The sequence below is a fragment of the Aquarana catesbeiana genome, linkage group LG03 (genome assembly GCF_042186555.1).
Source record: "Aquarana catesbeiana isolate 2022-GZ linkage group LG03, ASM4218655v1, whole genome shotgun sequence".
Taxonomy (NCBI): Eukaryota; Metazoa; Chordata; class Amphibia; order Anura; family Ranidae; genus Aquarana; species Aquarana catesbeiana.
The window spans coordinates 348,207,954-348,231,349 of record NC_133326.1 but is presented as its reverse complement, the minus strand read 5'-3'; the positions used below and the strand labels follow the sequence as shown (position 1 = coordinate 348,231,349).

At 43.8% G+C, this 23,396-nt stretch overlaps 1 protein-coding gene across 1 annotated transcript in view; it reads right to left on the bottom strand.

The window, feature by feature from the left end:
• STK10 (serine/threonine kinase 10) overlaps nucleotides 1-23,396 on the bottom strand; it is a 253,740-nt gene that overhangs the window by 67,264 nt on the left and 163,080 nt on the right. The window contains exon 5 of the mRNA XM_073620588.1: nucleotides 12,224-12,296. Within this exon, the coding sequence (XP_073476689.1) occupies nucleotides 12,224-12,296 (73 nt within the window). The remainder of the gene's footprint in view (nucleotides 1-12,223; nucleotides 12,297-23,396) is intronic.

Sequence of the window (23,396 nt, the reverse complement as noted above, 5' to 3'; positions counted from 1 at the left end):
TTACCAAACCGTCCTCATCCTCTGTCACCCAAGCAGACACTAGTGCGTAGTTCCCCTGCAGCTGCCAGAGTGGCAAAATCTCCTTGTCCACAGCTATTCCTGCCATAGCCCCAGTATCAGGCATGGACGAGTCAGCGGAGTTATTTGAACACAGCATCAGCCACTTGCTCCTTGACGATGCACAGCCATTATTCGATTCAGATGTTGGTCCTGAGGTTGAGGAAGGCAAGAACATGAGCCTACAGAGAGGGGAGAACACTGGTACACAAATTGGCATTCATGTTCCCCTCAGCCTCAGCGTATTGCCAAGTTGTCTCCAGTGGTAATGAGGATGGAAGAAATGATGATATTGATTCGACTTGGGTGCTGGATAGAGCAGAGGAGGAAAGTGAGGGTGAGGCACAACCAGAAGGATGCAGCCATCATGGAAGAGTAGAGAGCAGCCACCCTATTCCATCACATTGTGGAGCTGTTATGTTCTGGCCCACTTCCCACAGCATAGCTGTCTGGGCTTTTTTAGTACATGTGCAGCCAGCCGATCACACTGTTGCTATCTGCAAACTTTGCCTCAAGCACATCAAGAGCGGCAAAAACACCAACCATTTGGGTACCACATGCTTGATAAGGCATTTAACTTCCACCACTCAGCCCGTTGGCAAGATCATCTAAAAGCCACACAAAAAGGGCACAGATCTGTCCCTCCTCCTTACTCACCTCAGTCTGTCCCTGCTATACCTCATGACCTCTCAGCAGCCTCCACTGACAGGGATGATGGTATAGCGCAGGGTGTCCCAGGTCCTTGCAGCACACCATCAGCTGTAGACTATAGCCGGCAAATTTCTCGGCCCCATCTGCTGCAGTGGAAAAAACAAAGTCCCTGCCACCCACATGCCCAGCGTCTAAATGCAAGCTTGTCAAAGCTGCTTGCTCTACAACTTCTGCCTGGTGGATTCTGCCCCCTTCCGTGAACTTACAGAATGTGCTGTACTACAATGGCAGGTTCCCAGTCACCATTCTTTTCACGTAAGGCCATTCCAGCTCTCTACCATCACATGGAAGGCAATGTTGTGGCATCGTTGGGCAGTCAGCCACAAATCCACGTTAATGCTGACACGTGGTCCAGCAAGCATGGACAGGGATGATATATTTCGTTCACAGCACACTGGGTAACTACTTGCAACTCAGAAGGATGCAGGACAGGGCTCAGTGCTGCAGCTTGTTGTGCCCCCACATTCATACAGCTGGTGATGATGCCAGATTTGTCAGCTCTACCCCCTTCTCCTCCTCTATGCACTCCTCTGCTGAAATGTCCTATGAACCTCAAGTACCCCCTAAGCATTCAAAGGGTTATTCAATGAGTCGGGCTAAAAGGTGCCATGCAGTGTTTCAGCTGGTGTGTCTAGGGGACAGGAACCACACTGGAGCAGAGATTCTTGCAGCGCTACACTAACAGGCCCAGAAGTGGTTCACGTTACGTCAGCTGGAGCCAGGAAAGGTGGTGTGTTATAATGGCACAAACCTCCTGTCTGCCCTTAGACACGGAGAGTTGACACGTGCCATGCCTGGCACATGTCCTCAATTTGGTGGTGCAGCGTTTCCTAATAGGTACCCAGGGTTGGAAGATCTACTAAAAGCAGGCCAGAAGAGTGTGTAGCCATTTTAGGCGGTCATACACAGCCAGTGCTCGGTTGGCTGAAACGAAGCAGGAATCCCACCTGCCCGTAAACCGCCCGATTTGTGACATGCCCACCAGGTAGAACTCAACTTTGGCAATGCTGCAGCGGCTGCACATGCAGCAGAGGTCCGTCAACTAGTACCTGTGTGAGTATGGCACAACGACAGGCCCAGGCCGGCTCTGCTTTTTTCCCCCCACGCCAATGGCTTCTCATAAAGGATGCATGCACTGCGCTGTCACCATTTAAGGAGGCCACAAGGATGGTGAGCCGTGACAATGCCTGCATTAGTGACACAATCTCTGTTGTGCTCCTGCTGGAGCAGACTGTGTGGCATTATGGACAGGGCACTCGAGGCAGAGCAGCAGGACAAAGAGAAGGACTTCCTTTCTTCTCAAGGCCCACTTTACGGAGGAAGAGGGAGAAGGGAGGAGGGAGGAGGGAGGAGGAGGCATTGAAGGAGAGGAAAACATACGTCAAACAGTAAGAGATGGTTTTCTATCCCCAGAACCCTTGGGAGTAGTACGTGGCCGGGAGGAGGCAGTTCCAGATACTGTAATCCTCAGTGACCCCGAGGAGTCTGCTTCTCATGCCTCTGCAAATTTGCGGTGCATGGGCTATCTTATGTTTCAAAGCCTGCAAAAGGACCCAAGAATATGTGGCGTAAAGGAAAAGGATCACTTTTGGTTGGCAACCCTCCTTGACCACTGTTATAAAGTGAAAGTTTCAGAACTCATCCCGTCCCCACAGAGTGCAAAGATGAGATCTCTTCAGGACACCTTAAAGAGGAGTTTATTGAACACTTTTCCCATCTCTGGTAGGTTACAGTGTCGTGGAAAACGTAGTTTTGAGGCTTCTGTTGATCAAGAGAGGAGCGGTGGAGAAGGCGGCCGCATTTCTGTGTGATGCACAGATGCATCAAGTGATGCATTTCTGAATTTTTTTATTACCCAACGCCCAGGGCTGTCAGCTTCCACGTCCCATCGGCAGCGTCTGCATCACATGGTGGATAAATATCTAGGGCCGAAAACAGAGATGGAGAGCTTTCCAGTCGACAATCCACTGGCTTACTGGGTCATGAGAATAGACCACTTGCCAGAACTTGCCCAGTATGCTATTGAGCTGCCCTGCATCAAGTGTGTTTTCCGAACGGGCATTCAGTGCTGCTGGAGGTTTTGTTACTGATCATAGAACATGTCTGTCCACAGACTCCGTGGACCGTCTGACATTTATCAAAACTAATCAGTCCTGGATTACCAGCAGCTATGAAGCCCCTAATGCAGATGTCGCCGATTAAGTGTTTTTGGGATGTGGAATCTCTGCAGGACTTCTAGGCTGCCTAGTGTTGTGCGTGTTGATTTCATCTGGAAAAATGTTTTTGGTGTAGATTTCATGGGCATAATTAACACCCAAAGACCAATTTTTTATGCACCTGTTTGACAGATGCATATCATTGCAATTTTTGACAGCAAGGCCAATTCTTACTTTCATCAAGAGTACCTCTATAGGGTTACGGTGTGAAGGCACCACCGACACCGAAAGAACAACTTTTCCGCACCCGTTACAGAAGTAAAAATCCAAAGTCTGTGGTAGAGACACCAGAATTCATCCAATAAAATCTCTAATCTTGCTTCCAGTGCACTATATTGTGGCCTCATCATACAGACTGGCTCCTCAAGCCATTGCTTGCAAAATAAAGAAAGCTTGCAAGAAAAATGACATTTTTGGGGTTTTAGAAATGCAATTATTGCTGCAGCAACTTCTATACACAGATGTACCACTTTACAGGTGGACTAAGGGGACCCCCCAAGGCCTGATATGAAAAGGAATTCTTCATTATTATATTTTAACTTTAAGCATCAATAAATCACTGCTCTTTTAAAAATGACGTTTTTTACAAACTTTTTTTTCCCATTGATACATGTCCCCCAGGGCAGTACTGGGACCCCCATAACCATTGTATGCCCAATTACTTGCACATAAGCCTTCAAAAATGGGCACGTTTGATTTTTCACGTTCGGGTCCCCCATAGACTTCAATGGGGTTCGTTATTCTGTTCCGAACTTTCGCAATGTTTGAAAGTTCTGGTGCGAACTGAACAGGGGGTTGTTCGGCCCATCCCACCTACTGTATTAGAGTGCTCCCACTATGGCTAAAGGAGAACGGGGGGCACCTTTGGACAGCAGCATTGTCAGTCTGGGGGGAGGGGAGTGTTATATGTACTAGCAGATTTAGATACACTAACAAATTGAAGCCAAATTCCAGCTCACACTGTAGTTACACAAACAGTTACAGTAACAGTTATTTTTCTTTTTTGGATTAAGGTTTGCATAAATGCACCCACCAGAGGTAAATGGTTAGTTTCAACACTCTTAATGAAGAGATTTGCAGGAGAGCTTATTCTATTGAAAACAATGGACTTACTAGCTTGATCACCAGGTGAAAATAAAATAAAAAGCCTAAAATAAAATGTAGCCATAACTTTTAAAGCCAAGTCCACACTTGTGCGGGTGCGGGACAGCGTGTAAATTGCACCCAAACCGCGATGATCCTTTGCAGACACATGGGGCTGTCTTTCATACTTAACCGGTTCCTGACCAGCCGCCGCAGTTTTACTGCGGCAGAATGGCACAGGTGGGCGAAGCAACGTTACCTCACGTCGCGGTCGCGGCCGCAACGATTGGATTTGTTTCAGAACTGATCAGTCTCCAGGCCAATGATTTCTAGCCTGGACTTGCTGATCAGTTCTGACGAATGAAATGCTTCCCCTGCCTACAACTGTAAATACAGGCAGGGGAAGTGATGTCATCTCTCTCTCTGGAATTCTTTTTCGTTCCAGAGAGAGGAGAGAGGGCACCCAAATGTAAGTTACACCAACACTGCACTGACACAGTACATGTGGACACACATTTCCCCCCGCCCCCCCCCCTGTCACTGTGTCACCCAGTGCAGTGTTCATATTTTTCTTTGATCACTGTGCTGGTGTCATTTGTGACACTACTCAGCCTTAGGGTACTTAGTAGTAGGCCCAGATAGGTCTAAACCCCCCTAATAAAAAAGTATAATCCCTTGATCACCCCTCGTCACCAGCGATCACGAAATTAGTGTCACAGGTGACACTGGTTAGTTATTTTTTTATAACGTAAGGGCACCCACCGTACATTACCTAATAAAAGTTTTAACCCCCTGATCACCCGGCGGGTGATATCAGGTTTTAGCATCAGTTATGGTCTGCGTCGCCCCAGGCAGCGTCAGATTAGTGCCAGTAGCACTAACACCCACGCACGCACCATACACCTCCCTTAGCAGTATAGTGTCTGAACGGATCGATATCTTTAATCTGATCAGAACTATATTAGCGTCCCCAATAGTTTAGGGTTTCCCAAAAACGCAGCGTTAGCAGGATCAGCCCAGATACCTGCTAGCACCTGCGTTTAGCCCCTCCGCCCAGCCCAGCACACCCAAGTGCAGTATCAATCGATCACTGTCACTTACAAAACACATAACTGCAGAATTCGCAGACTCGGGCCTGATCCCTGCGAACGCCAACAGTTTTTTTGGTGGCGTTTGAAGCAGTCACTGAAAGTCAGGTGCTCTTTTTTCCTGCGAGTCTCACTAGTTACTAGTATCAGTAAATTTAGAGGCCAAAATGTCCAATCGAAGGTACACTAGTGAAGAGGCCTACACGTTTGAGCATGACACATGAAAGTGAAGAGGAACTCACATCTGTCAGATTCAGAATACGAACCTGTAGACAGGAGTGGCACCCTAACAGATAGCTCTGACGGAGTAGTGGTCCCTACCAAGGTCAGGCGTACCCAACCCTGTTCTGCTGTTCTTGAGGTGCAGGAATCACAAGGCTCTTGTATGGAGCAGAGAGCCAGTACTAGTGCCGCAGTGCTGGATGTACGACCAGGATGTACTATGCCGCTCGCTGGTGCTTGCCAGTTCACCAGAAGGACCAGAAGGATGAGCGTACCTGGTGAACTGGCAAGAAGGATGAGCGAACCAGAAGGATGAGCAAACTGGTGAACTGGCAAGCACCAGCGGCCTAGTACATCCTGGTCGTACATCCAGCACTGCAGTAACACTTGGTGATGTAGCGAGTCCCATAAGTGCAGTTGAAGCTGGTGAGGTGGCTAGTACAGCTAGTGTCCCGCAGCCACCAAGAAGACAAAGACAGACCCGTCGAGCCAATAGTGCCCTTCCTGCTGCATTTGCCAATCCGAATTGGGAGCCCACCACTTCTGCAGCACCCGTACTTCCCCCATTCACTGGCCAACCCGGAATTCAGGTGGAAACAGTTGATTTTAAGTCACTTGATTTTTATTCGCTATTTTTCATGGAAGATCTCTATAGATCTATTGTGGACCAAAGCAATTTGTATGCTGGTCAATTCATCACCGCTAATCCCCAGTTGACCCTTACCAGAGATTGGAGACCTATTACGGTCTCCGAATTTAAGACCCTCCTGGGCCTACCCTCCTCTTGGGCATAACTAGAAAAACTGAGTTGCGGTCAAATTGGTCCACTGACCCAATTCACCATATGCCCTTGTTCTCTGCCTCCATGACCAGGACACGATACGAGCAGATCTTGCGGTTCATGCATTTCAATGACAATGAACTCTGTCGTTCTCGGAGTGACCCTGAATATGATCGGCTCTACAAAATTCGGCCCCTCATAAACCACTTCAACCAGCAGTTTGAGGCCTTGTTTACTCCTGATCAAGTTGTCTGCATTGATGAGTCCCCGATTAAGTTTTCTGGCCGCTTATCATTCAAACAGTATCTTCCCAGCAAGTGTGCTAGACATGGGGTAAAGATGTATAAGCTCTGTGACAGGGCAACAGGCTATACATATAGTTTTATGGTTTACGAGGGAAGTGATAGTTACAACAACCCAGACTACATAGGGAGAGCTGGTAAGATTGTGTGGGACTTGGTGTCACCCTTATTCGGAAAGGGTTACCACTTGTATGTGGACAATTATTACACAAACGTGCCACTTTTTAGTCACTTATTTACTCATGGAATTGGGGCATGTGGCACCGTGCGATCTAATTGCCGGGGCTAACCCAAGCAGCTTGTAGATTCACGTCTTAGGCTGGGGGAGAGAGCCTGCTTGAGATGTAATAATTTGCTCGCTGTGAAGGGGAGGGATAATAACAATGTTTTCCTTCTGTCCTCCCTTCAGGCAGACACGACGGTCCAAATTCAAACGGCGACTGGTGTTGTGGAGAAACCCCTGTGTCCACGAATAAAACCTTAACATGGGAGGGGGGGACCTCAACGACCAGTTGGTGGCGCTATACCCAATTGCCCGTAAGGCCAGACGCTGGTATAAAAAAGTGTCTGTATATTTATTCCAATTGGTTCTGTTGAATGCTTATGTGCTATATAAAGCTTCAGGACGAACTGGATCTTTCCTTAAATTCCAGGAAGAGATCATCACAGCCCTTCTGTTTCCAGACGGCGCTGTGGCCCAACTTCCCAATCCAAAATGCAGTGAGCCGGCTGAATGAAAGGCATTTTCTGTATGTCCTCCCTGGTACCCCTACCCAAAGAAATCCCCAAAGAAGATGTCATGTCTGCAGTAAACGCGGATATAGGCGTGACACTCGCTTTTGTTGTCCCTCCTGTCCTGACCAACCTGGTCTTTGCATTGGTGAATGTTTTGAACGCTAGCACACACTAGTGGACTTTTAGCGTAGGGTACAGGATTGCACAGTCCTAGGGCACACTTACACAGGTTCTCGAAAGATGAGATGGCCATCACATTTTGAGAGACCCTAATCTGGAATGTTTACATTTTACAGTGGGGATGGAAAGTATTCAGACCCCCTTAAATGTTTCACTCTTTGTTATATTGCACCAATTTGCTAAAATCATTTAAGTTCATTTTTTTCCTCATTAATGTACACACAGCACCCCATATTGACAGAAAAACACTGAATTGTTGACATTTTTGCAGATTTATTAAAAAAGAAAAATTGAAATATCACATGGTCCTAAGTATTCAGACCCTTTGCTCAGTATTTAGTAGAAGCACCCTTTTGATCTAATACAGCCATGAGTCTTTTTGGGAAAGATGCAACAAGTTTTTCACACCTGGATTTGGGGATCCTCTGCCATTCCTCCTTGCAGATCCTCTCCAGTTCTGTCAGGTTGGATGGTAAGTAAACGTTGGTGGACAGCCATTTTTAGGTCTCTCCAGAGATGCTCAATTGGGTTTAAGTCAGGGCTCTGGCTGGGCCATTCAAAAACAGTCACAGAGTTGTTGTGAAGCCACTCCTTCGTTATTTTGTGCTTAGGGTCATTGTCTTGTTGGAAGGTAAACCTTCAGCCCAGTCTGAGGTCCTGAGCACTCTGAAGAAGGTTTTCATCCAGGATATCCCTGTACTTGGCCGCATTCATCTTTCCCTCGATTGCAACCAGTCGTCCTGTCCCTGCAGCTGAAAAACACCCCCACAGCATGAAGCTGCCACCACCATGCTTCACTATTGGGACTGTATTGGACAGGTGATTAGCAGTGCCTGGTTTTCTCCACACATACAGCTTAGAATTAAGGCCAAAAAGTTCTATCTTGGTCTCATCAGACCAAAGAATCTTATTTCTCACCATCTTGAAGTCCTTCAGGTGTTTTTTTTAGAAACTCCATGCGGGCTTTCATGTGTCTTGCACTGAGGAGAGGCTTCCGTCGGGCCACTCTGCCATAAAGCCCCAACTGGTAGAGGACTGCAGTGATGGTTGACTATCTACAACTTTCTCCCATCTTCCGACTGCATCTCTGGAGTTCAACCACAGTGATCTTTGGGTTCTTCTCCCCCGATAGCTCAGTTTGGCCGGACGGCCAGCTTTAGGAAGGGTTCTGGTCATCCCAAACGTCTTCCATTTAAGGATTATGGAGGCCACTGTGCTCTTAGGAACCTCAAGTGCAGCAGATATTTTTTGGTAACCTTGGCCAGATCTGTGCCTTGCCACAATTCTGTCTCTGAGCTCTTCAGGCAGTTCATTTGACCTCATGATTCTCATTTGCTCTGACATGCACTGTGAGCTGTAAGGTCTTATATAGACAGGTGTGTGGATTTCCTAATCAAGTCCAATCAGCATAATCAAACACAGCTGGACTCAAATGAAGGTGTAGAACCATCTCAAGGATGATCAGAAGAAATGGACAGCACCTTAGTTAAATATATGAGTGTCACAGCAAAGGGTCTGAATACTTAGGACCATGTGATATTTCAGTTTTTCTTTTTTAATAAATCTGCAAAAACGTCAACAATTCTGTGTTTTTCTGTCAATATGGTGTGCTGTGTGTACATTAATGAGGAAAAAAATGAACTTCAAATGATTTTAGCAAATGGCTGCAATATAACAAAGAGTGAAAAATTTAAGGGTGTCTGAATACTTTCCGTTCCCACTGTACATATATAAAAAAAAAAAAAAAAAAAAAAAACACACAAAAAAAAAGCCCAAAACAGTTGTGGTTTTATTTTTCTTCACTCTATATTGTTCTCTTCTCTCTTATGTTTGATCTCAATTGGCCGCTCTCTATTGTTACTGTATTTTAGAACGGTATGGTATCTCTTACTATTGTACTGTAATGTTATACTTTGTTTTATTGTTAACCATCAATTGCTTAGCAGGTACGCCATTCAGCTGCAACACGGGTTTATTTATTCTGACAGCAACAGTGTTTGCTCCCATGATACGTAAAGCTGCGACTCCAGCGCTGTAGGAGGTGATTTCACCACCAGTTAAAAAAAAAAAAAAAAAATGGTGCATGTATGCCCATCATTAGAAGTGGGTGGATGAAGGGCGGTATTCTAATGGTGGGCATACCCACTGCCTACAGGCTGCATGAAAAAAAAAAAAAAACATTACATTATATATCCAACAAGGACCAGCAACGTACTGGTATGTTGCTGGACTTTGAGTGGTTATATCAGAATGATTCCTGTAGGTTTAGGTACCATCTTGGTATCAGTCTTTTCAACCAGCAGTCGGCTTTCATGTAAAAGCAATCCTAGCAGCTAATTAGCCTCTAGACTGCTTTTACAAGCAGTGGGAGGGAACGTCTCCCCCCCCACCGTCTTCCATGGTTTTCTCGGGTTCTCCTGTCCCAACAGGGAACCCGAGAATGCAGCCGGTGGTTCCGCAAGCTGACCATAGAGCTGATCTGAGACCAGAATGGCTCCAATCATTTCTATGGCCTAAGAAACTGGAAGCTACGAGCATTTCATGACTAAGTTTTCACGGGATCTAAACAGCACCATTGGGAAATTGGGAAAGCATTTTATCACACTGATCTTGGTGTGGTCAGACGCTTTAAGGGCAGAGAAGAGATCCCAATTAGAAAAAAAAAAAAAAAAAAAAAAAAAAAAAAAAAAAGAGTACCTGCTACTAGCTATTGCTATCGTAGGGGATATTTACATTCCCTGAGATAACAAAAATGATTAAAAAAAAAAAAAAAAAAAAAAAGCACCCCTGACCCCCCCCGTGCTCACATGCAAATGGGGACGCAAGTGTCGGCCTGGTGTCATATGTAAACAGCAATTGCACCATGCATGTGAGGCATCACCGCGAAGGTCAGATTGAGGGCAGTAATTTTAGCAGTAGATCTGTAAATCTAAAGTGGTAACCTGTAAAGGATTTTAAAGGCTTTTAAAAATGTATGTAGTTTGTTGCCGCTGCACGTTTGTGTGCAATTTTAAAGCATGTTGTGTTTGGTATCCATGTACTCAGCATAAGATCATCTTTTTTATTTCATCAAACATTTGGGCAATATAGTGTGTTTTAGTGCATCAAAAAAAAAAAAAAAGTTTTTTTTTTTTTTCAAAAAAAATTGGGTTTGAAAAACCGCTGCACAAATACTGTGAAAAAAAAAAATTGCAACACCCACCATTTTAATCTGTAGGGCCTTTGCTTTCAAAAAATAGATAATGTTTGGAGGTTCAAAGTAATTTTCGAAAATAAAATATTTTTTCATGTAAACAAAAAGTGTCAGAAAGGGCTTTGTCTTCAAGTGGTTAGAAGAGTGGGTGATGTGTGACATAAGCTTCTAATGTTGTGCATAAAATGCCAGGACAGTTCAAACCCCCCCAAATGACCCATTTTGGAAAGTAGACACCCCAAGCTTTTTGCTGATAGGCATGTCGAGTTCATGGAATACTTTGTATTTTGCCACAAGTTTCAGGAAAATTACAAACACTTTTTTTTTTTGCACACAAGGTTGTCACTAAATGATCTATTGCTCAAACATGCCATGGGAATATGTGAAATTACACCCCAAAATACATTCTGCTGCTTCTCCTGAGTACGGGGATACCACATGTGAGACTTTTTGGGAGCCTAGCCGTGTACAGGACCCTGAAAACCAGAGCTGAGAGACATGCTGTAAATTCTGCACTTTGAATGGATGTAGGGGACAGACCGCTGTAGATAAACATATACAACTTATGTAGGGAGATTTGTTTCACCTCTGTATATCACCTGAGGCAGTACTCAGGAGAAGCAGCAGAATGTATTTTGCGGTGTAATTTCACATACAACCATGGCATGTGTGAGCAATATATTATTTAGTGACAACTTTGTGTAATTTTTATTTTGTCATTTTTTAATTAAAATATTCAATGGGCTCAACATTCCTCGCAGCAATTACCTTGGGGTGTCTACTTTCCAAAATTGGGTCATTGGGGGAGGGTTTGTACTGCCCTGCCATTTTAGCACCTCAAGAAAGGAGATAGGTAGTCAAACTAAAAGCTGCGTAAATTCCAGAAAATGTACCCTAGTTTGTAGACGCCATAACTTCTGCGCAAACCAATAAATATACGCTTATTGACTTTTTTTTTTTAACCAAAGACATGTGGCTAAATACATTTTGGCCTAAATGTATGACTAAAATTGTGTTTATTGGATTTTTTTTTTTTTTGTAACAAAAAGTAGAAAATCTCTCTCTTTTTTTTTTTTTAATTCTCTGTCTTTTTTCCTTTATATCACAATAAAATAAAAAAATCACAGAGACAATCAAATACCATTAAAAGAAAGCTCTATTTGTGGGAAACAAAGGATGCAAATTTTGTTTGGGTACAGCTTTGCATGACCGCGCAATTACCAGTTAAAACAGCGCAGTGCCAAATTGTAAAAAGTGCTCTGGTCATTGAGCAGCCAAATCTTCAGGAGCTGAAGTGGTTAATGGCACCCCAAGGCATCTGAAAATGTAGCACGTTTTTGCAGAAAATCTCCATTGGCAGCATTTTAAAAAAGGAAATGAACGGGCTGCCATGCCCACGGAAATGCAGCTTGAAAAAACGATTAGGTGTGAACCTAGCCTAAGAATTGGTAAGCAGCAGTTTTAAAAAAACGTTTGCTTTTGGGTTTACTATCACTTTAACTCATCCATGCTTAAATTAAAGTGAGCAGTTTGCAAAGTGTGTGCCTGGCTTACAAGGAGGATATCAACTGGGTGACTTCAGACTTCAAATGGAAATGCACTTTAGATCCTACTAAAACATTTCCCACACTTTATAAAGACATTTACTTCCTTACCAGTATGGAGTTCCGATGAAGGAATCCCTTCTCTGTAAAGTCTTCACATTTTTTGCAGAAACACCAAAATCCGCTGCAAATAAAAAAAGAGAATTAAACTTTCTCTTAAAGTTTCTCTCAATTTGCGGAAATTTGCATTTATTGATGTAAAATAAAATGACGTGATTGTAAGAAAAAGAAAATCTCAATAAAAATAAATTTTAATTAGCTATATTTTGGCTTTGGCAGACATTTGGGCGGCACAGTGGTGTAGTGGGTAGCACTTTCTCCTAGCAGTAAGAAGGGTCGCTGGTTCGAATCCCAACCACGACACTACCTGCCTGGAGTTTACATGTTCACCCTGTGTCTGCGTGGGTTTCCTCCGGGTACTCCGGTTTCCACCCACACTCCAAAGACATACTGGTAGGATAATTGGATCCTGTCTAAATTGTCCCTAGTATAGGTATGAATGTGAGTTAGGGACCTTAGATTGTAAGCTCCTTGAGGGTAGGGACTGATGTGAATGTACAATGTATATGTAAAGCGCTGTGTAAATTGATGGCACTATAAAAGTACCTGAAATAAATAAATACATTTAGGTGACAAGAGAGTAATTCCTTCCACATGTCTAAGGAGCCATGACTAATGGTGCATTATTCTTATAACAGGTGCTCCCTATCTTCTCAACTTTTCTTTGATCGCAAGCACCACAAACATCTATGTTTGCTGGTCTATACAACTCCAATGCCATAGAGTCCCATCAATGAGAAAAAATAGGGGGGGGGGGGGGATAAAGTGTACTCTAGTAAAGTGTACTGTAGTAAAGTAACACGCTCAATCTGAAGCTCACATTACAAACTGACTATATACATTACTATTTGTACAATCAATTTATTTTCAATAAAGTTTATTACATTTTTGACAGTACAGGTTAAAGATCTTGGCATTATTGCAAAACAGTGTACAGTTTTTATAGTCCGTCTAATAAAGTATAAGCAAGGACAATTCACCTTCTACTATCTCAAGGTCATTTATCAATGGCTCTATTGTCAACGTCGCCTTATCTGCGTTGATTTGTATAGCAGACTATACAGTGGATCCTCCACCTTACGCATTACACTATACCAAGGATCCTGTACAATCTATTTAAGAATCTATATAAAAATGAAGACCTACCTAAACTATCCATTCAATCTGTATCTAATCAGGGAGGCCTGTGTACTACATAATGGTAAGTAGACCTAAAAGAGATTGCATGGTCAGATTTTAACATGCGTGGGGAGCTGAACACTGTTTTTTATGCAGAACAAAAACAGCTGCAACAATTTCCTCAACGTATAAACCTGAATTTCAGGCAGATATAAAAACATAAAAATGAATGAATCCCTGTATTCATTAATGCATAATTAAATGTAATTTTTGAAGAGACACTGTCACCTTGCCAATGCAGAACAAAGTCACACTGTTTCTGGAAAGGGAATATCCCAACAAAAAATATACTTTTCTAATCTGTTTGACCCTTTCTCCTCCTTTCGCTGCAATAGGCACAGATATCAACTGTGTCAGAAAAGTTCACTTAACAGTGCTTAAGCCTAATTGACTACTTTGCCCCAGGACCGTCACAGGGAAGCAGACCACAATCTCCTTCATACCTCAAAGTGGTTGTAAATCTCAGATATGAAATATGACCAAAGCATATCCCCCTATAGTGTGCACTTGTCTCAATCCAGAGCACTAAGTGTGATTTCTGTCTGCTGCTTCATTCCTCTGCCATCTGCAAGAGTCACTTCTAACAAGTTTTCCTGACACCAAGAGAAAAATGGTGACAGGGGAGGGAGCTCCAGCAGATTGACAGCCTCCTCTCTGTTCCTTCAATCAGCTCTCAGAGCTCTCCTCATGGATGCAACTTAAGCTCTCTGCCCCCTGCTTTTCAGAGCTGAGAGACATGCTGTAAATTCTGCACTTTGAATGGATGTAGGGGACAGACAGCTGTAGATAAACATATACAACTTATGTAGGGAGATTTGTTTCATCTCTGTTTATCACCTGAGGCCAGTCACTTCACTAGTTATGTTTAAGGATTACAATTGCTTTAAGAGGTAGAAAGTAGTGTCACTGGCTGAGGAGTGCCCTGCAGGGTGAGAATTTTTTTTTTTTTTTTTTTAATACCAACAGTTTAAGTACCCAAATTTAATTTGGTGTGACCAACTTGCAATCTCTGTACAGCAGAACACAGACTGGGAGATAGAGAAGCAGCACAAGGAGCCAAACAATTGTACCTGAAATGCTTATTTGCATACAAGTAAAATTCTGATAGGAGGAGAGAATGCAACAGGGGACAGAGTGATGAACTCATCAGTCTGCTGCTTCTCCTTTTACTCTCCAAACACAAGCTGCAGACAGGGAAAGACCTGTAACTGCTACTTAAATGCAGTAGAGCAAAACTAAGTCTTCTACCATACTACCATACCAGACAGGGCTTTGCTGTGTGGCAGAGCTGTGTAAATCTCAGAACTGGATGGAAGGAAACACAAACTCATTGGCTGACAAAACAGCCCCTTTATGTTTTTATTCTGGGTATTCAGGGGTTTGCTTGGCATTCAGCTAAAAGCGGTGTTCCAGCTGGAAAAAAAAAAAAGTCAGCAGCTACAAACACTGTAGCTGCTGACATTTAATTAGGACACTCACCTGTCTAGGGAGCCCGCGACGTCGGCCCCCATAGGTTGCGGGCAGGAATCCATCCATACAAGCTGTCTCAAGCACCCCCCCATCAAACTACATCTCCCACAAGTCTCTGGGGCCAGCGGTGATGTGGCTGGGGTGGGCGTGACCGAGAACACGGCTCCCACGCGGCTGGAATCTGGGGTGATGTGAGGGCGGGAATGAGCTGCCGGATTGGGAGACTGGAGCCAGGTGAGATGTTTAATGTGGACATTATGTGTTGTGTAGGTAAAATATCCGCTCTGTCCATGGTGTCCCACTTCTTAGTGGCAGAGGCTCAAGCTGCTGCTTTACTGTACCATCCTGCTGACCAGAGCCATGCAATACTTGTACCACCTGCTGGTGGGTACCTTCCCCTTCAACACCTTCCTGTCTGGCTTCACCATCCTTACCAGTGGCCAGCAAATGCTTCCTACCAGTGCCCAGCAAATGCAACCTTATCCAAAAATACATGCACAGTTGATGTTTTATTTCAATAAAAAACTGTAGAATTGAAAGCTCTGTTATTGATTTACAAAAAGAGTAAACACAGTTGATTGATAATAAATGGCTTCAGCCAAACACTAACCATGAGTGAAAGAAAAGTTTTTGTGTTATCATTCATATTCTCTGAATAATGGCCAAGAAATCATAAATTATGCCAGGGTATGTAAACTTATGAACACAACTGTATGAATGGACAGGGGCAGTGATCACTAACTCTGTGCATTCAGAAAAGGAAGTAGCCGGTAAATGACATATTTACTGGCTCCTTCCTCTGCCCTCCATCCTGACAGATCCGAGACATGGGGGACCCGAAGGACGACACGGATCGGGACCCGGAGGATGACACAGGGAACATGGGGAGCACAGAGGGGGACCCAGAGGACACAGACCTGGGGAGCACAGAGGGGGACACAGGGCATAGTCGGGGGTTCAGTCACAAGCACCGATCTCCCTGGCAGCCACGGGAGGGAGTGGAGGAGAAGCGGCTGTCAGAAAAGCTATACAGGGAGATCGGTGCTTGTAACTCCCCCCACTGCCGCACCTATCATCTGGGGCTGCCCAGGTATCAAGTCAAGCATCGGAGCATTTGCAAAAGTACTCATGCAAATGCTCGGTATCAGCACCGATACTAGTATCAGTACAACCTTAGTTTGAATAATGGTAGACTAGAGCAGTGTTTCTCAACTTCAGTCCTCAAGGCGCCCCAACAGGTCAGAGGATTTCCCTCAGGTGAAACGGCTGTGGTAATTACTAAGGCAGTGAAACTCATCAAATAACCTGTGCAAAATAATGGAATGCCTGAAAACATGACCTGTTGGGGCGCCTTGAGGACTGGAGTTGAGAAACACTGGACTAGAGGGTCAAGAACGTAACTAACCAAGGTCAGCCGTTTGGAAGGAGGTTTGCAACTTTTAGGTGCAGTAAACACTCTTTAACCTCTTGGCATCCACGCTATAGCGGAATGACGGCCACAGCGCGGACCTGAATCTCCGGGAGGCTGTCATATGACGGCCTCCCCTGTGCACGCGCCCTGTGATCACAGAGTCACTGAGACTCGGGTGATCAATGATCCGAGTAAGGGGCCAGACCCGGCCCCTTACCCTGTGATCAGCTGTCAGCCAATGACAGCTGATCACATGATGTAAACAAAAGCTCGGTAATCGTTGTTTTCTTCTCCTCACGCTGACAGCGTAAGAAGAAAAAAAAAGCTGATCACTGGCTCATCTGCAAGGGACATTGGTCCCAAAGAGTAGGAGGCAATTATGCCTCATCTGTGCCACCTGCCATTGCCCACAGTGCCCCCTATCAATGCCCATGAGTGCTACCTACGTCCACAAGTGCCACCTATCAATGCCCACCAGTGGTGCCAATCAATGCCACCTAGCAGTGCTGTCCATCAGTGTAACCGATCAGTGCCCATCACTGCCACCTATCGGTTCCCATCAGGGTACATCAATGAAGGAGGAAAATTACCTGTTTTAAAACTTTTATAACAAAATATAAAAAAAATTTTTTTTTTTTTTAAATTTGGGCTTTTTACATTTTTTAACAAAAAATAAAAACCGCAGAGGTGATCAAATACCACCAAAAGAAAGCGCTATTTGTGGGAAAAAAATGATAAAAATTTCATTTGGGTACAGTGTTATATGACTGCGCAATTGTCAAAGTGCGCCAGCGCTGAAAGCTGAAAATTGGTCTGGATAGGAGGGGGGTTTAAGTGCCCAGTAAGCAAGTGGTTAAGGTGCTTTTAACCGAAAACCTAAAATATAATAGATTACAGCTTATCAATTTTAGATGTGGTGGGTGCATTAGATTTATTTTTTATTTTTCACCTGGTGATCACAAAAAAGGGAAAAAAAACTGTTGCTATACTAACAATAAAAGTGTTACCTGGAGTTTAGCGTTTTAATTTGTTAGGCTCCATTCACACCTGTGCAATGCGTATATGCGCATTTGTTGTTGGACAGCATAGGGCAGTCAATTCACTTAAATAGGCTGCCACACATTTGACAAACACACCAAAAGTAGCTTCTGCATCTTTTTTTTTGCCAGTGAGCCTTGTGTGTTTTCGTAATATGCGTCTGTCGTACAACAAAACGCATGTCTGCTAGCCCTATGTGGGGGTGTCATTAAGAGATAAAGGCACCACAAAACGTGATGTGTGTTTAGGCACATTTTCTGTGCAAGTTCCTGGACTGCATGTGAATGAAGCTATAAAGTCAATCTTAATTTGCTAGTGCATCTAAACGCTACCATTTCCAAGACTGACAATTCTGCTTTTCAAAGGTGTCCATGTCGCTCCTCAAGAGCGCTGGAACCATCCCATGACAGGAAGTAAGTTACTGGCCAAATCACCAGTTGAAAAAATCCCCACAACAGAAAATGAATGCAGCCACATCTAAGACTAGAATGCTGCAATACAAAGCTTTGTTTTAGGTTTAATACCCCTTTTAATCATTTGTGGTAGGTTTGGTCCATGCCACTGCTTAAAATGGCGGTTTATGCCAGATGTTCTAGGAAACAGGCAAACTAATGGCTCAGGTGTCTGCTGGGTTTATGTTAGAGCCAGAATTAGAGGTGAGTGGCCCCACCCTCCTGAGGAAATCAGTCTGTGAAGGAAGCTGTGAGGAGCACATTGCTCTATACCAGGGGTCTCAAACTGGCGGCCCTCCAGCCGTCCCATAAGGCATTGCAAGGCTGACAGTTACAAGCATGACACCCACAGGCAGAGGCATGATGGGACTTGTAGTTTTGCAACAGCTGGAGGGCCACCAGTTTGAGACCCCTGCTCTATACTGTCCAGGAGCTAACAAAGGTACAGCGTTTTGTGCACGAGCACTGGGACTGTGTGTTTGATGGTCTGGAGGATCAAGGCAGGAGGCCCAAGTTGTGAAGCTGGAAAAAGGAGCCAGGAGGCTGAACATTGTTTATCGTATTGATAATTCCCCCTGCGTGGGAAGATATCCCTGTGAACTTGTGTTTCATTTTGCTTTGTTATAAATAAAAGTGAGCAGAAAAATCCCTGAAACGTATTTCTAGTGTGGAATAAACTCGAGCTGAGCGATCTCCCAGCTGGGCCTGTCACTCAGCCACAGACAGAAGACAGAGCCCAAATGGCCGAATGGAGTACGGCTGCGGCGGTTGCTCAAGCTGCTTTGTCTTCAGTCTGTGGCTGAGTGACAGGCAGATGTGATGGCATCCCCATCTGTGCTAGATAGACAAAACACTGATCCAATGATCCATTGAATCAGTGTGACGTATATCATTGGAGGTGGGGATTTGTTACAGTTGCCGCCGGGATATTCAAATCCATTTCAGAGCTCTGTGTGATCAGGCTGTATTTTATGGGCACTGGTAAGGCTGTATTTCATGGGCACTGATCAGGCTGTATTTAATTGGCACTGGTAAGGCTGCATTTAATTTGCACTGGTAAGGCTGCATTTAATTGGCACTGGTAAGGCTGCATTTAATTGGCACTGGTAAGGCTGCATTTAATTGGCACTGGTAAGGCTGCAACTTAGGTTTACCACCTCCCTGACATGAGTTTTTATAGGTTGGGATGTCTGAGTAAGTATTTAACGGCATGGCTCTTCAAAGAACAGAAAAAAAAATACGTATGTTTTTAATTCTCTTCTGTGCAAATGAATGATAAGATTCTGCATTCTCATTTGGATCTCTCCATTCTGTGAACCTTATTATACCACAGAACATAGTCAGAGATTACTTATGATTTGAAGAAGCTTACCAGACCTTTACTTTTGGCCAGGCTAAACCTAGTACTTACAGTGTTCTACTTTGCAATGACCATTCAGTAATGCACACACGATATCTTAAATGCAGTTTCTAACATTTAATCCAGTTGAACTCTGGCCGAAAATGTCACAACAGAGCTAAAAAGTGCCACAATGAATACTCTTTATTACAGTCATGAGATAATGCAAATGTACAACAAAACTGCAAGAAAAGTATCACAAGACAGGTAATGAGGAACCAAAATAACAGGAATTAACCAGGGTAATCATCTTCCCTCATTATTTATGTTACACCACTAAAACTGCAGTAATGTGACGGAAAGCTGAAATATTACTGTGGTAAAAGAAAAGCAGGATAAGATTTCAAGCATTGTCTTTCTTGCTATGTGCTACTTATTTAACGCCCAATTCGGGGGAGAAAAACAATCATCCTTTGCAGTGGGTATGTGCTTGCTCCTTTTGTCCAGGGGAGAGGAGAAAGATTTACTTACCTAATCCGCCAATCCCTTGGCAGTTGGCACACCCCCACGATCCGGCAGTGGACTGTCCCTTGGCACCCTCAAGTCCAGAGCAGGACAGCCTGCTCTGGTCTTGATGGCAGGACCCTAGACTACTAAAGCACAAAGGGTGCAGAAGCTGCGAGGATCAGTTTAGCTGTAGGGAGGAGCAGCGGATTGGGCAAGTAGATTTCTTTTTAGTGTTCCCCTAGACATAAATGAGCAAGGAGAAGTAGGGCCAAGGCTCTTTTTTGGCCCTACTTCTGGGGTTCGCAGGAGGGAACATCATTCTGCTCTCCTTTGATCTGTAACCCGGACTAAAGCCCGCTGTCGCTGACATCACTCAATCCATCCGGACTCTGGAGAGATCCTGATTTAAAGTCGGGATCCACGTCGATGCCTGAACCAGCAGCTGGCTCAGCCTCTCGGCGTGTCTTTGAGAGCCTGAGTCAGCAGCTCCCATCCCCTGCATAACCCAGAGCTCCAGTAAATGCTGAAGGGGCAGAGCAGAGAGCTGGTGACTGACAGTCATTGGCTTTCTGGTCACTGAAGGCTGAGAACTGAGTGATCAGCAGTCTTTGATCACTCAGTTCTTGGTGTAGAGGCAGCGGAGGACAGATGCATTCACTAAGGTGCCTATGAATTTTTGTTTTTTATCCCAAACGTCTCTTTTAACCCTTGCAGTGTGGGCACAGCCCCACTGCAAGGGATTTTTAAAAAAAATTTGCCTTGAGTTGGGCTTTAAGGACCGGGGACAACAGCAGGCCAATTTTGTCAGGCTTTAGGCTTGCGTTGATAGCATCAGTCTGTCATTAGTTTGAGACATTTCTAAGATCATTCAGGATTCATCAACAGGGGCATTTGAAATGCAGTTGACCTCTTTCCCAAAGAATTGTATAGGTATGCAAAACCTCCTTGAAGTGAACATTTACCTGTTCAAACAGACCCTATAGGAGATGAATGAATCCTCAAGAGTTAAAAAGAGGCTTAGTTTTGATCTTTGAAAAGCACGCTACTTCTCACTTCATTTTCCGATGAATAAAATAAAAAATGTAGGCTATTATTAACTTCTACGAAGGCCCAGGTCCATGAACAAGATTCCTTGAGAACCTTTGGGGCAAGCACAACAAAGTAACCGATTTCATGGAGGGGACAGGTTTTTGAGGGCTAAATAAAAAGTAAACAGATTGAGCCAGCAACCTTGTAGTCCATATAACGATTTTAATGGTTGGTTACGTGAAGTGACAAGCAAAACAGTTGACGCGTTTCGGCAACAGCCTTAGTTGTAGCATTACATTAAATAAAAAGTACCACACAAAGTGTGCCGTGGTGACTCCCTGACTATTGGGCATAAGGAGTGTATCCAAAGCTTAGTACACATGGGTCGAATGTCCGGCGGCATCAGCTGGTTTAATAGAAACCAGCCAACTTTCGGCCTGTGTGTAATGCAGTCTGACCGAAAAAGGTCTGCCGATCGGCTCAAGGTCAGCCGGAGTGTTTTGGCGGGGGGGTGGGGTGGCGGCCCCCTGTCAGAACACAATAGCACAGCAGGGGAGATCGCTGTACTAACGTTATTAGCGTTTTATGGTGCAGCATTTTTTTTGTTTTTAGGCTTCATGCACATTAGAAAGCTAAACACAGTGCTATGCAATGCTGAAATAAAACAGATATTTCAGAGCTAAAATTGTACTATTATTCTATTGTAGCTGTTGCAAGCAATGCAAGCTTGAAAAATTTCATATGGGAATGCTGTTTTGCTTGAAGAAGTCTTTTCTTCTGTTATAACAAACTATATGCTCATTGAATACCAAATCGTAATTCACCATGCCGTATTCTTTTTGACGCAGGTTACCAACATTTGGTATTGTTAAGATCTTCCACATAATATATTGTTATGCAGGCTCTTCTGACAAATCATTTCTTCTGTTAAATTCAATCTTTCACTTTATTTCTGTCCGTTCACATATTTTCTATAACTAGAATCAGGAAGACCACATAGATAGAACAATGTGCATTGTTGATGTTGCTTTTAAAAAGTAAGAATTTAAATGGATATCCTGTGAGGTTATGTTCCCCTCCAAAAAAAAAAAAAAAAAAAAAAAAAAAAAATGAAATACTGACCTAGCCAGCTTTTCTGAAACGGCTCCATTTGGGCAATTTTAAAATAGTTTTTACTCAGGAGCTTCAAATGCTATTATATCAGTGTACTTTGTTCCCATCTACAAGGTTTACTTAATGACCAGATGATTACCAAAAGAGAAGCAAAGTCCCAAAGAACAAAAAAAAAAAAAAAAAAAAAAAAAAAAAAAGATCAGTGAAACAAAATTGCCCTGATAGCCTATATTGCTGTATCTATAAGTAAATACTATAGTGGCGTAGCAAGATAATGTGTACAATAAACATCATAAATTGACATTTTTTTTTCAATCATAGGAAGACAAAAATACACAAGAAAATACACTGTCACAATAGTCTAAGTTGGTGAAGTAAAATTAGAAAAATATATACACAAAACTATTTTTCAAAAATAAACTGATAATTGGCATGTGCGTATGTATTCACCCCCTTTGTTATGAAACCCATAAAAAGCTCTGGTGCAACCAATTACCTTCAGAAGTCACATAATTAGTGAAATGATGTCCACCTGTGTGCAATCTAAATGTTACATGATCGGTCATTACATATACACACCATTTTGAAAGGCCCCAGAGGCTGCAACACCTAAGCAAGAGGCACCACTAATCAAACACTGCCACGAAGACCAAGGAACTCTCCAAACAAGTAAGGGACAATGTTGTTGAGAAGTGCAAGTCAGGGTTAGGTTATAAAAAAATATCCAAATCTTTGATGAGCTCTAGGAGCGCCACCAAATCTATCATAACCAAATGGAAAGAACATGGCACAACAGCAAACCTGCCAAGAGACGGCAAAACTCACAGACTGGGCAAGGAGGGCATTAATCAGAGAGGCAGCACAGAGACCTAAGGTAACCCTGGAGGAGCTGCAGAGTTCCACAGCAGAGACTGGAGTATCTGTACATAGGACGACAATAAGCCGTACGCTCCATAGAGTTGTGCTTTATGGCAGAGTGGCCAGAAGAAAGCCATTACTTTCAGCAAAAAACAAAATGGCACGTTTTGAGTTTGCGAAAAGGCATGTGGGAGACTCCCAAAATGTATGGAGGAAGGTGCTCTGGTCTGATGAGACTAAAATTGAACTTTTTGGCCATCAAAGAAAATGCTATGTCAGGCGCAAACCCGACTCATCACATCACCCGAAGAACACCATCCCCACAGTGAAATATGGTGGTGGCAGCATCATGCTGTGGGGATGTTTTTCAGCAGTCGGGACTGGGAAACTGGTCAGAGTTGAGGGAAAGATGGATGGTGCTAAATACAGGGATATTCTTGAGCAAAACCTGTACCACTCTGTGTGTGATTTGAGGCTAGGACGGAGGTTCACCTCCCAGTAAGACAATGACCCCAAACACACTGCTAAAACAACACTTGAGTGGTTTAGGGGAAACATGTAAATGGCCTAGTCAAAGCCCAGACCTCAATCCAATAGAAAATCTGTTGTCAGACTTAAAGATTGCTGTTCACAAGCGCAAACCATCCAACTTGAAGGAGCTGGAGCAGTTTTGCAAGGAGCAATGGGCAAAAATCCCAGTGGTAAGATGTGGCAAGCTCATAGAGACTTATCCAAAGTGACTTGGAGCTGTGATAGCCACATAAGGTG